Source organism: Vicia villosa, linkage group LG6 (genome assembly GCF_029867415.1).
Source record: "Vicia villosa cultivar HV-30 ecotype Madison, WI linkage group LG6, Vvil1.0, whole genome shotgun sequence".
In the NCBI taxonomy this organism is placed as follows: domain Eukaryota; kingdom Viridiplantae; phylum Streptophyta; class Magnoliopsida; order Fabales; family Fabaceae; genus Vicia; species Vicia villosa.
The window spans coordinates 132,773,756-132,786,702 of NC_081185.1; the positions used below are offsets into that span (position 1 = coordinate 132,773,756).

The following is a 12,947-nucleotide window of genomic DNA, read 5'->3' on the forward strand; positions in this document are numbered from 1 at the left end:
TAACATATTCCTAATCCTAATTTTAATAGATAAATTAAATTAAATCAAATAGATTAAACCATATTATTGATTTAAACAATTAATTATAATGAGGTAAATAACAAAATAAATAATAAAGAAACCTGGCATCAATTGTATGTGGCATGCCTTGCCACTCTGATGCGTTAGATGGGATTATAGGAGACCTTTGTGGTGGCTGTCTGAAGGTGTACCGTACACCAGACGAGCTTGTATGCACAGAATCAGCGTATGGAAATTAATTGAAAAAAGTTGTCCATCCTGGGGATCGAACCCAGGACTATGGAGAAGCACACCCCTTTGAACCTCCAGCTATACCATGCCTTGTTTCTTGTCAACAAAACACTTTAAACAAAATAAATATAGAATAATAGTACATATGGGAAAAGTCAAACCAAGCGGTCGTGGGTCCCACAGCGTGAGCGTCTAGCCAATCCAGAGTGGAGAGAGAACTGGCTTTCTGTTGACCAGCCAGTAGCATGTCCCCCCGCGTGATAGCAATGGAAGACGCGCTGACTACCCTATCCAACGGTGCCACGCGTGCGAGTCTGAATTCCTTGCACTGTTCATCATCTTCTCCGCAGATACCTGCGGATTTACTTGCCCCTTTTGCTTCCGTTTTACCTGCGGAAAAGATAGGTTTTCGAAGGAAAAAATTGCACGCATATACTTCGCGAAACCGGTCCTCATAGTTAACGCTAAGGGCCCAGATTTATGTAAAAGCATGTTCTGAGTTCGAATATGCCATCGTTTTCGCCTGAATTCTCCTGCATACATGAAAACAAAAACCACACATGTTTCTTGCCCTAACAATGGTGGGTAGCATTCTACACGTCGTAGCATCGTACCAATGCTCCATACCTGTCCTAAACATGTCCAGAAACTCATACAAGGCATTAGAATTAATTGCAAAGCACTTAAACATGGCAAACGAAAAAACCAAGAATGCATGAAAATTATATGGACATGGTACCAACGTCATGCGTGTTATGGGTCCTCATGAGTGGTCCTTTCTTACTGCATAACGCATGGGGAAGAGTTTGCAGCAATCTCTTGGACCTGAGGGAGGCTGCAACAAAGAATCCTCCTTTTTCTTTTCTTTTGATTTTTTTTTCTTAAAACCCTAGTTCTCCCTTGACCCCAAATTTCGTCCCCCCTTTATTCCTCAATATTTTAGAATATATATGGTTCTATTAGGGTTGCTAATGGGCTTGGACTATCATTTACCAAGATAAAAGAAAATTTGAATAAATAACATGTTTTTTTTCTTTATTTTTTCCTCTAATATTTCTCTGCCATCAACCCAAACAAATTTCAATGATATTATGATCATGACTTGCTTGAAAAATAATCCTTGTGCATTCTTTAAAATATCTTCATCATTTTATCTAATTTAAATTGAATTTAATTGACTAAAATTCAATATAAAAGAAATAAAAATAATAGAAAATGGAAGAATGGATTTAGAGGTCTTTATATGTGTCATGGAGGTGTTTGAAATATATGAGAGACCTTGAGATCCATTTTAGGCCTTGGGGATTCAAAATCCTTTGATGAAATGCAAACCCTAACTTTGAGACCTTCGATTAGGATATTGTTGCTTGAGAAGAACCCTTGAGCCTTGAACCATTGCAGATGCATAGAGGAGGGCAAATTTTGGGGTATGACACAATGTAGCACTTGACGTGCTGAAGCTCATGGTATATTTTAATCTGAACTGTAACTGCATTTGATACGCATGTTTCTAAATCCCTTTTCAAAATTTTCTCTGATTTTTCTCAAAATGAGTAAGTTATGGTAACAATAAATATTTTACAAAGGCACCAATGTAATCGTCTTGAAGAGACGAAGAGAATGACATAGGTCTTGGTCTCTAATTTTACAGTTGGAGAGACCTGGTTTTGGCCTTGGCGAGAGGTTGAAGATGATGACATGGTCATCTTCAACCAATGATATATTGACACGCTGTTTTTTTTTTGAATTTGTTTTTAAAACGTTTTAATTCAGTGCTTTATTCACTAAAATCTATATCATGCACAACACGCTATGTCCTTTGGATGTGATTACTTATGCGTTTTAACACTGATCCAATGGCCTACATCATTTCTATTTTATTTTCTTTTTCTTTTATTTAGTTTTTTTTATTGATTTAACTTCAAAAATGAATAACTATTTCATTTTAAATCCAAAAAATACCATTATTTTTGCTAAAATTTTCTTTCATTTTTCTATTTTTGATTTATATTTTCCATATTTTTTATTTTTGGTCTTACTATTTTTATTGAATTTTTCTTTATTAGCTTTGTTTTAATTGATTTTAAATTGTTTTCTGACTTTCAAAAATTATAATTTTTTTCAACACTTGTTGACTTATGTTTGACCTATGGTTAATTTTTGCGATTTTTGTTTGGTGTTATGATACCATTTATGTATTTCATCACAAAATTCCAATTAATTAATCATTTTTGGTCATTTTAAAATAATTTTGAGTTTCTGAAAATTAAGAAACCTTTTTCTAAAAATCATATATAGTTTTTATTTTATTTTATTATGGTCTTGTGAGAAATTTATTTGGTGTTTGGATGCCACTTAAGTATTTCATCAATAATTTCTTATTTTAGACCATTTTAAAATCCCTTTCCTATTGTTTTGAATAATAGTTTTTGTTTCCTTATATGTGGTTCTGAAACTGTGAATATTTTGTGATGCTTTGACTTGGCTTCAATAATATCATTGGATCTAGGATGTTGATAGGTTTCAAAGAACTAAATTCATAATATTAGATGAATGATATCAATGATAGTTTGAGTTTTCTTCCATCTCCTCTTTTTCTTTGATTAGTGGGTGTAAGTCTTGTTTGAATTCATTGTGTAGAGGTTTTAATTCTATCAATCCTCTAATGAATCGTCAAGATAAATTCCCATAAAAATCAAAAGAAATTCCTCTGGATATTATGATTTCTAATCTTACTTCTTTCCCTTTCTTTTTCTCTGTCCCATATCGGAGAATGATCATTCGTGGCCTAAACTTATGTTTACAAGCCCAAGGATGATTGACTATTTGACAATTGGTTCAAAAACTTTGAAAGTTTATTGTGTAGAGGCTTTGATTCTATCAATCTTTTGACAAGTTTTCATAAACTTTGACCTAAGTTCATTGATCATCCATTATTGATCATTCAGGCTAAATAGTAACTACTAATTTCTAACAATTAACTTCTAACTTTTATTCTTATGCTTCTTTTATTATCTTATTTATTTTTATGCTTTATGCTTTATATTATCATCTATCATTCATTATCATGTTTATGTTTATGCACTTTTCCTTTTGTCCACTTGGATCATACTTTTATTTTGTGCTTCAAACACTAATAATCAACTTGAAATATAAAAGACTTAATGTGGACTTGGACTTTGGTTACCTTACCCCAAGCTTGGAGGATGGACCTATGGACTTAAAATTAGGATCTTGACCCTAGCACTTTGGAGTTTCATCTGAGTTCTTGATACTTTGATTGTATTGTGATTGTTTGTCTGGAAGTCCAAGGAACTGGTTTATTTTTCTTTGTTTATGCAGGTGATTCTTTAAAAGTCCTTGTTGGTTAATTCTAAGGCATTATGATAAGGAATTCATCTGAACACAGCTGTTACTCTGCCCAATTTTTGCTTCAAGTTCTCATGGTGTATCCCCATTCCCTAAGGCTTTGAGTAAGTTATACATGAAGATATCAAGTTCATCTGGATCCTATAGTTAGTATTGTGCTTGCTTGGTTATGGTTTAAGTCCAAAGGATGGAAATCTACATTGACTCTTTAATGTCAAGTGTTGGCTTCTTGTTTAGTCACAATGTTCTTGTCCTTAGCTTTTCTACTTTATGCTTTAGGATAGTCCCTTCATCTCCTCCCATCTTCTTTAATTTTCAAAATCTTCTCCCTCTTTTTCAAAACCTTTTTATGTTTGCAAACTTCTTTTATGAACTTTCTCTTAAAAATCTTTTGCCCTTAACAACTCTTCTTTCAAAAGTTTAGACATGACTAATTATTATGGTGGAGTTGTAATCCCCTAACCCTTTGATATTGATTGATATGATTGATCCTTTTCCACTTGAAAGAGATAGTGGCATACTTGTTGATTTATCAAAGTTGGAGCCCTTCTTTTATTTATGATTCAAATGATCCATCTATTCTCATTTCAAGTATGGTTGGCTAAGTTTTCTCTACTATGATAATAAAGTGTCTATCCAGTTTTAAAATCTCTTGTTTTCCTTTTAAGCGGAACTACATTTGCTCTGACTTCTCCATTTCACCAAGGAGGTATGTAGGAACAAGATGTTATGTCTTACCGAGCATCATTTTAAAAACAAAACCTTTTTTACACACAATATCTTTTAACAACATAAATTTTCAAAATGGTTCCTATGGAGTACCACATATATGAGGGGTGTTAACACCTTCCCCTTGTATAATCAACATCTGTACCTAAGAACTCTGCTTTTTATTGTTTTTGATTTAAAAACTTCTTTTGAGTTTATTTCGCTCTCTTCCCATTTCCTTTGGAAACAATAAAGCGCGGTGGCGACTTTCACTAAATATGAGTCAAGTCAATCAATGACTTTGATCTCAAATTTTCCCCGCTACACCATGGACTACTGAAGACTATATAAAGAGAACCATAGACCTAATGTAACTAAGTCTTTGAAAATTGTAAAATTAGGGGAAGATTAGAAGTCTTGGGGTTTGAGAGTCTCTTGTGTGTGTAAGTCACCCACGTATCTTTTGATATAGTGTGATAGCCTGATTGTTACTTAATTGTTTGTCAAGTTATTATGCTCATTCTTTTTAAGCATTTGAGTTGAGTATTATTCTTAGTTAAAGCTTTTAAGCAAGATCAAGTATTTTGTATCTGGAGTGTAATATTCTAAATTAGGTTGTTCTTGATACAATCATAGGGATTGAGACTGTTAGATATCACTGAGGTGATTTAGGAAGTGGATAAAATTTTCGAAGCCCATGGACTGCTGAAGACTATATAAAGAGAATCATAGATCTAATGTAACTAAGTCTTTGACAATTGTAAGGTTAGGTGAAGGATTAGAAGTCTTAGGTTCTGAGAGTCTCTTGTGTGTGTAAGTCACCCATGTATCTTTTGATACAGTGTGATAGACGGATTGTTACTAGACTGTTTGTCAAGTTATTGTTCTCACTTTTAAAGTTTTAAAGCATTTAAGTTGATTATTGTTCTTGGTTGAAGCTTTTAAGCATGATCAAGTATTTTGTATTTGAAGTGTAATCTTTTAAATTAGGTTGTTCTTGATACAATCACTGGGATTGGGACTGTTAGATATCATTGAGGTGATTTAGGAAGTGAGATGGTGATTTCTCATATCTTGATGTCGATTTCTAGGTAGAAGTTGCACAAGATAGTGATTAAGTGAGAAGTTGTAAACTGAGACTATTTAGGCTATGAATTAATATTGTCATAATGGATTTTCTTCCTGGTTTGCTAGCCTCTGGATTAGGTGTTGTTGCACTGAACTGGGTTAACAATTCTTTATGTTGTTTATCATTCTACAATTTTAATTCAGTATTAATTTCAGTCAGATGTGTCTGGTCTGTTTCCAGATGTCGCAACATCTGTCTTGACATCATGTGTTATTGAGACAACACTGTTAGCATGTGTTGTAAGTGCCAAAATTTTAAGTCCCACTGCACGTGTCAATTTGTTTACTGGAAATTTTGGTAAACAAAGACAAGTTTGATTTCACCTAAGGGATTAAAGTTGAAAAGATCCCAGGACGAATTGTGCAAAAATCATAAGTTTGAAATATGTTTGACAATATATGTCGAAATTTAAAAGAAAAGATTGAATGTCGTAAACAAAATAAAGTAAACAAACTAAATTCATAAATGGAACGCAAATGCATACATTGATTCAAATCAACTCGTTTCTCACTAACACTTGGATACTTTGAGTGTATAGAATTTGAGTAAAATTGTGGACCCCTAATCTTACAGATATGAACTACTTATATACTAGTTCTAATGTAACCATCACCAACGGTCGACTAAACACCGTCCGACACGTCTTCATTTCCACACGTCTTTCGTTCCCAAAAAACATCCACGTGTCCCTAATAGCTGTTTGATCTTGTCCATTTTCCACTTCTTTGACAATGTTGACATCTATAGTGGTGACATTATACTGAAAGTCTCTAAATTTCTCTAAGTCCCCTAATTCGAGCATCATGTCTTTGACTCAATTTGATGATGAGATTCATATTTCGACCGACATTCCACTATATGTTTCGGTCGTATGCAACCCAGAAAAACAAGTCTTTTAGTCGACCATGGCCCATTTCGACTAAAGTATAACTCAAGTTAATTTATTACCATTGAGATTCGTCTTTAAACCTCTCATTCATGTTGTGTTGAAAATACGAGGTAACACCAAGGCAGTTTCATGCTCGCCTAGGCATCGTAGCATGGGAGAGACTCTCCCCATTTTATAAAGTTTTTTCATGAAGAGTGTACTTAGCAGTCTGCTTTCGAATTCTCCTTGTTTTGCCTTCGTCTAGTAGAAGTTCGTCCACCTGCAAATAACATAGTATGAGCGACATCTAACTAGACTTAGGGACAACTTTCACTAAAAAAATGGATAAAACTCCGATAGTTTGTCGATGATTCTCAACTTTTAAAATTAATTCGTTCTATTTTTTACTAACCTTTCATTTGATTGAAATTTAGACAAAATCACATTAAAGACCAACATCAACTAAACCAAAATCAACATGAACTAAAATAAACTAAACAACCAACATGACACTCATAATTTTTCTTAAATTGCATAGCTTGCTCACCTTGTCTTTTAGTCCTAAAAGAATTTGTAGTTTTGTACTATCCCTAACCCAAACAATTACTAAAAAGTTACAATTATACCATTAATTATCACTCTAATTATGTCCATCCAAATTTTACTTCATTAAATAAAGTACTTTTCTTTAAATCCCTAAGAAAAAAAAGAAATTAAATAGTACTACTAGTAGTAGTACTATCCTACTGCTACATTATTTAATTAAAATAAGCAACAAAGCAAGTGCATTAGCGTTAAGTGAGTCCGTGTGATTAACCGTAACCCAAAAGTAATAAATGAGTGAAACGAATCGCACAACATCTCAACTAAAAGGAGGTTTCAAGTCCGACGCGACGCAAACAGCTAACAACTCCGTCCAATCATCCTTTCCTCTCAATGCCACACCACCCACCGCCTCTTCTTCTTCTCCTCAGGTTCATTCTCTCTCTACCTTTCTTCTCTCTCTAGATTCCCCTTTCTTCTCTCTATATTCCCCTTTTCTCCCTCCACCGACATTCCAGATCAATGTCGTTTTCCCCTTTCATCTCCGCGTTTTGATTTTCTAGGTTTTCCTAATTTCTTCCTTATGTTACTTGCATTGTTGTTCATTAGCTATTTGGATCTCGTATTTTGCTCGTGGTTGTTTATTTTTCTTCTATGAATTTCTAGGTTTTAGATCTCTACAATCAATTAACCTTGTGTTTGTTTGTATGTAGGTGTTGAAATGAATACTATGATGAATAATAGAACGGTTCACAATGATGAGAAGCCTTTTCCTGGATGCTTGGGAAGAATGGTTAACCTTTTTGATTTGACTACTGCTACTGGAAATGGAAACAAGCTTCTCACCGACAAGCCACACCGTGATCATGGTTTTCTTTTCTTCTCTAATTTTTACTTTATTTTTCCATTTTTAGCCCCCAAGTTCCTTGCTTTACAAATTCTCTATGGTGGGTTGTGTTTAAATTAGTTTGTGGTTTTCTTTTGTTGGGGTTTGGTGGTAGACAGTAGAAATTGGTGGGTTATAGCTTGTAGGTGATGATGATTAATAGAGGAAACGTAACAAGCTGTTTATTTTGTAGTTTGTTTGCACTTTCCTATTTGCCTTCTAGTTGTAGTTTTGTTTATTTGTTTATTTATATATTTTCCATTGTGTTTTCATTGTTGTAGTTTTGGATAGACAACTATTTTTATGACTTGTCTGGTTTTTGTGTTTAGCTGACTTTAGCATCATAAAACCCAGTCAATTGCTTTAATATATTTTTGCAACTTGTTTGTAATAATTGTGCTTGTGGTTTTGCTGTTGGAATTGTTCTATACCATTTATAATTTGCCATTTTGATCTCACTGCGTTATAACTGACTTGCAGCAGCATCTCTTTCAAGAAGTCAATCAGATGTTTCGAGGATTGCAAGTCCTTCATTTGCTGATCAGATAGAAGATAGGCCGGTAATTTGAAAAGGATTACTATTTTTTTGTTAGTAAAGGTCATTTGGTGTAATTCAAAGGAAAAGATGAATGGGATAATACTGTCATGTGGAGTGTTTTTCTTATTTTTAATTTACTGTGTACTTTGCTGTAGTTGTTTTGATTTATTTCCCGTTTTCGTGAACTTTGCAGATTGTTTCTAACTTAATGAGAGCATCTTCAAATAAAAAAATAAATGGAACACCCATCAAGATGCTCATGGACCAAGAAATGTCCAAAGAAGTTGTTTCCAAGCATACTCCACCAAATGTTGTCGCAAAGTTAATGGGCCTTGAAGCCCTTCCACAGGGAAAACGTAATTTACCTGTGGAGAGAAGCCCTGGAGGAGATTGTTCTCAGCACATGTGTGGTCATTCTGGCACTTCATTCAATCATCGGCAGTTGGATGATAGGTTTATGGACAAGGAAATGCTTCATGATATTCGTCCGAGCAGAGAACAGGTTGCTTACAAAGATATTTATGAAATATGGCTGCAATCACAGAGAACAAGTAATGTTAACGACAAGACACCAGAGAGAGGGAAGTGGGCTGAAGATGTTAATGAGAAGAAAATGGCTTTTATTCGTCAAAAATTCATGGAAGCAAAGCGACTGTCTACAGATGAGAGATTACGCCAATCAAAGGAGTTTGATGAAGCCTTGGAAGTTTTAAGCTCAAATAACGATCTGTTAATCAGGCTATTGGATTCTCAAAATCTATATGAACGGCAGTCTACTCCACTGGCTGAGACAAAGCGCATTACTGTTCTTAAACCTTCAAAGTTGGTTGACAATGAAAAGTTCAGTAGAAAGGGAAACAATAACGACAAACATATTAAGAAACCATTAAATAATGATGCTGCATGGGAGAGAAATAGTCCTGGATACTCTCCTGCCAGTCAGAAAGCTGATGAATTTCCTGTCCAACCTACTCGAATTGTGGTATTGAAGCCTAGTTCTGTGAGAGCACATGATGTTAAGGCCTTGGTTTCTCCAATGTCATTATCACCTCAAAATCTGCAAAGTGGAAACTTCTATCACGGCCCTGAAGATGATGATGATCTACTTGAATCAAGAAAAGTGGCAGAAGACATTACACAGCAAATGCATGAAGACCTCAGGAGCTATCAGAGGGATGAAACCGTGTATTCTCCAGTATTTTCCACTGGATATATTGGTGATGACAGTTCATTCTACAAATCAGATCATGAGTGTACTGCAGGGAATTTTAGTGATTTAGAAGTCATGTCGCCATCTCCCAGGCATTCTTGGGATTTCGTCAATCGCTGTGGAAGTCCTTATTCTTCATCATCCTTCAGTCGTGCTTCGGGCTCTCCTGAATCATCAGTAGGCAGAGAGGCTAAGAAACGACTCTCTGAAAGATGGGCCATGATGGCATCTAAGAAGGATCTTCAAGAGCAAAGACATATGCGGAGAAGCTCTACCTTGGGTGAGATGCTTGCTCTTTCAGATATAAAGAAATCTCTAATATCTGAGGTTGAAGGTATTAATGAAGAACCAGAACCGAGGGAATCTGTTTCTTGCAGTAAAAATTCGAATGATGAAGAAATATCCGCGGATGGGTCTACTAAAAGCCTCCCCAGGTCAAAGTCTGTCCCTGTATCTTCCAATGTCTATGAAAATGGGCTCTACATTGAAGCTTGTAATAACGATGCTGGTAAAGCACACGGCTCCAAGGAGCTGACGAAGTCAAAGAGTATGAAGTCAACATTTAAAGGGAAAGTTGCGAGTTTCTTATTCTCAAGGAATAAGAAATCAATCAGGGAGAAATCTTGTCTTTCTCATTCTACAGATGAATCTCAGTCAACTATTGCAGAAACATCAGTATCTACAATAAACTCACCTGAAGTCTTTAGGAATGATGTGTCTCAAAGCTTCAACGGTGGGTCCTTTGAAGAGTGTTCCCTTCCAGCTCTATGTGAATCATCGAGCAAAACTTTATCCTATCCTGTCTCTAGCAGACGAGGCGTAATATCTATGGAGGTAATAGCTAATATTGTTCAGCTTGATTTATCCATGTTTTCACAGTGCATTATGCACGAGTTCTCTATTGGCTGCCTAGGTTAACTCATTAATGTCGCGTCTATTCTGCTACTTTTCCTCAGTCCCTCAACCCTGTTTCTCTGCAAAAGGGCAAAAGGGAAAAAAAGGGAGAGAAAAATGGGAACTAATTGAATCATTGAACAGAAACACAGTATTGAATATAACGTTGCTTCTTCTAAACTCTAGTTTATTAACGAGTTGTATGGATGGCTATCTTTTCATCTGTATCTATGTTTTGCTAAGCAACATGATAAAAACAGTCTTAAACTGTATGATCTGAAGTACTGCTTCATCACTATCCAGAATTAAGTTTCTGCTTTCTCCACCTTACTACTAAATTTGGTCCCTAGAACCTTGCACTGTTGTAGAGATGCTTTCATGTATGGTATATTGTTTAAGAAATTTGATGACATGGTGGCAGGTTCTTTATAAACAAACAACTTGACAAATTGTTTGGAGATTTTGGTATGCGTTGGAAATAGTGTATAAAATTTTGAACAACACCTAGTTATGAACATTATAGATCTTGTGATAAATAATTAGAAATGTCTCTTGTTGTCAAAGATTATGGAATGATGAATTTAATGCCATATATCCTGAGTTAATATTTCTGAAAATCTGTTATATGTGCTGGAAGTTGGTAACTAAATGGACTGGAGAAGTTTCTGAGACTGTTCTGTTTGTTTTCACAGCCTGAATTTACCACGTCAAAGCCCACAGTGACAGGGATTTCAACTGAAAACCAGGACCAACCAAGTCCAATCTCAGTTTTAGAGCCTCCCTTTGAAGATGAAAATGCAGCTCACGAGTCCTTGGACTGTATGAAGGGTGGTCTGCTTGGTAATGCTTAAAACCTTGCTCTCTATTTATCCCAAACCTGCTATTTCAGCATGATCTTATTTTATTTTGATAGACCAGCACATTGTTATTTGAAAAATTCTTGTCTTTATTGGTTTATTTACTCGAATGTCATCTATTCTGTAGGATCACGGGTGTCTCTGAAGTCTAATTTAATTGACAAATCACCTCCTATAGAATCAATAGCTCGAACCCTCTCATGGGATGGTTCTTGTGCGGAGGTGGCAAGTTCGTACCCATTAAAGCCTACATCGGTTTCCTTAGACACCAAAGTAGAGGATCAAGACTTGCTCGTCTTTGTTCAGAAATTACTATCAGCTTCTGGACTTGATGATCAAGTGCAGTCTGACTCGTTTTACTCTAGATGGCATTCCCTTGAAAGTCCATTGGAGCCATCATTGAGGGACAAATATGCCAATCTCTACGACAAGGAGGCTCAGCCTCTTCATGAAGCAAAGCGAAGGCAGAGGAGATCTAATCAGAAGCTTGTATTTGATTGTGTCAATGTTGCACTAATAGAAATTACTGGCTATGGATCAGAAAGTTCCTTATTTGGTAGGTTGTGGAGTGGGGACCATAGAAGGCTCCAATTATCAGAGGGTGCACCTCCCCTTTTGGTAGACCTTATTGTAGCCCATATGAAGGAGTTGACATCTAGTGGCATAAGGTCTGTTTGGGGGGATTGTGGGGACAGTAACAGCCTGGTAGTGGAAACTGTAGTGAGAAAAGAGGTCGTGGGTAAAGGGTGGGTTGAGCTAATGGGATTAGAGATGGATATTTTGGTAAAGGAAGTAGAAGGGAAGTTGCTTGAAGAACTTGTGGAGGATGCAGTGGTTGATTTGACAGACAGGGTGGTGTGAATGGTTGAATTGAAAATCCCTGATGTGGCTTTCTGCTTTGTATTTTTGAATATTGTAACTCTATTATTGTTGTATTCGATTATCAACACATGGTCCTACCTAATTTATTAAATGCTACTAGAAAAATGTTGCAATCTTTAGTTGTTCTTTAGTAATGAATCTGTAACCTAACTATACTGCTGAAACAATTATAAAACCTATGACACTTGTTATAAGAGACCATGCAATCAATCCTGAGTGCAGATTGGTTTCTGTGAGACTATTGAATAAAACATTTGGTGTCATCCCTATTTTTTCCATAAAAATAACAAGAGAAAGAATGAGTAGTTGAAAATTCAATTCAAGTTTGAAGATGCCACTATCTCAAACTTGACCAAGAAAAAGAAGCCCTAAAAATGTAGACTAGAAAAGAGAACTTCAAAAGTGATTGATAGACTGTATCATGCTACTACATTGCAATAAGTGTGAAATCAATTAAGTTCTGACAGTAGAATATATAGTAACACAGACTAGATTTTGTTTGAGTACTCAATCATCGACACTGTCTCAGCGGGTGCAAATGTAGACTCAGTTGTGGGCCATGCAGTGCTGCAATATCTGTACAACTCAGTGTTTTAAAAACCGGACCGGACCGGTCGGTCGGACCGGTTGAACCGGGAACCGGCCAGGTAACCGGTCTGGTTCAATAGCTGGATCGGGAATGTCATCGAACCGGTGTGAACCGGTCAAAACCGGTGTAAACCGCTAAAACCGGGAAAACCGGCGGTTTTTGTGAACCGGTGGTTTAAATGCATTTTTTATTTTTTTTTATTTTTAAAAATTAAAACAATGT

At 35.7% G+C, this 12,947-nt stretch overlaps 1 protein-coding gene across 3 annotated transcripts; it reads left to right on the top strand.

Moving 5' to 3' along the window:
- Positions 1-7,124: 7,124 nt before the first annotated feature.
- LOC131610053 (uncharacterized) lies at positions 7,125-12,255 on the top strand. 3 transcript variants are annotated; one of them, XM_058881915.1, is made up of 6 exons: positions 7,125-7,300; positions 7,583-7,738; positions 8,236-8,315; positions 8,487-10,337; positions 11,090-11,237; positions 11,382-12,255. In XM_058881915.1, the coding sequence occupies exons 2-6, from the start codon at positions 7,591-7,593 to the stop codon at positions 12,113-12,115; spliced, it is 2,961 nt and encodes a 986-aa protein (XP_058737898.1). In that variant the 5' UTR covers positions 7,125-7,300; positions 7,583-7,590; the 3' UTR covers positions 12,116-12,255. The 3 variants fall into 3 exon arrangements, with proteins under 3 accessions (XP_058737898.1, XP_058737900.1, XP_058737899.1); XM_058881917.1 differs by having other exon boundaries at positions 8,239-8,315; XM_058881916.1 differs by lacking the exon at positions 7,125-7,300 and adding an exon at positions 7,311-7,432.
- Positions 12,256-12,947: the final 692 nt, after the last annotated feature.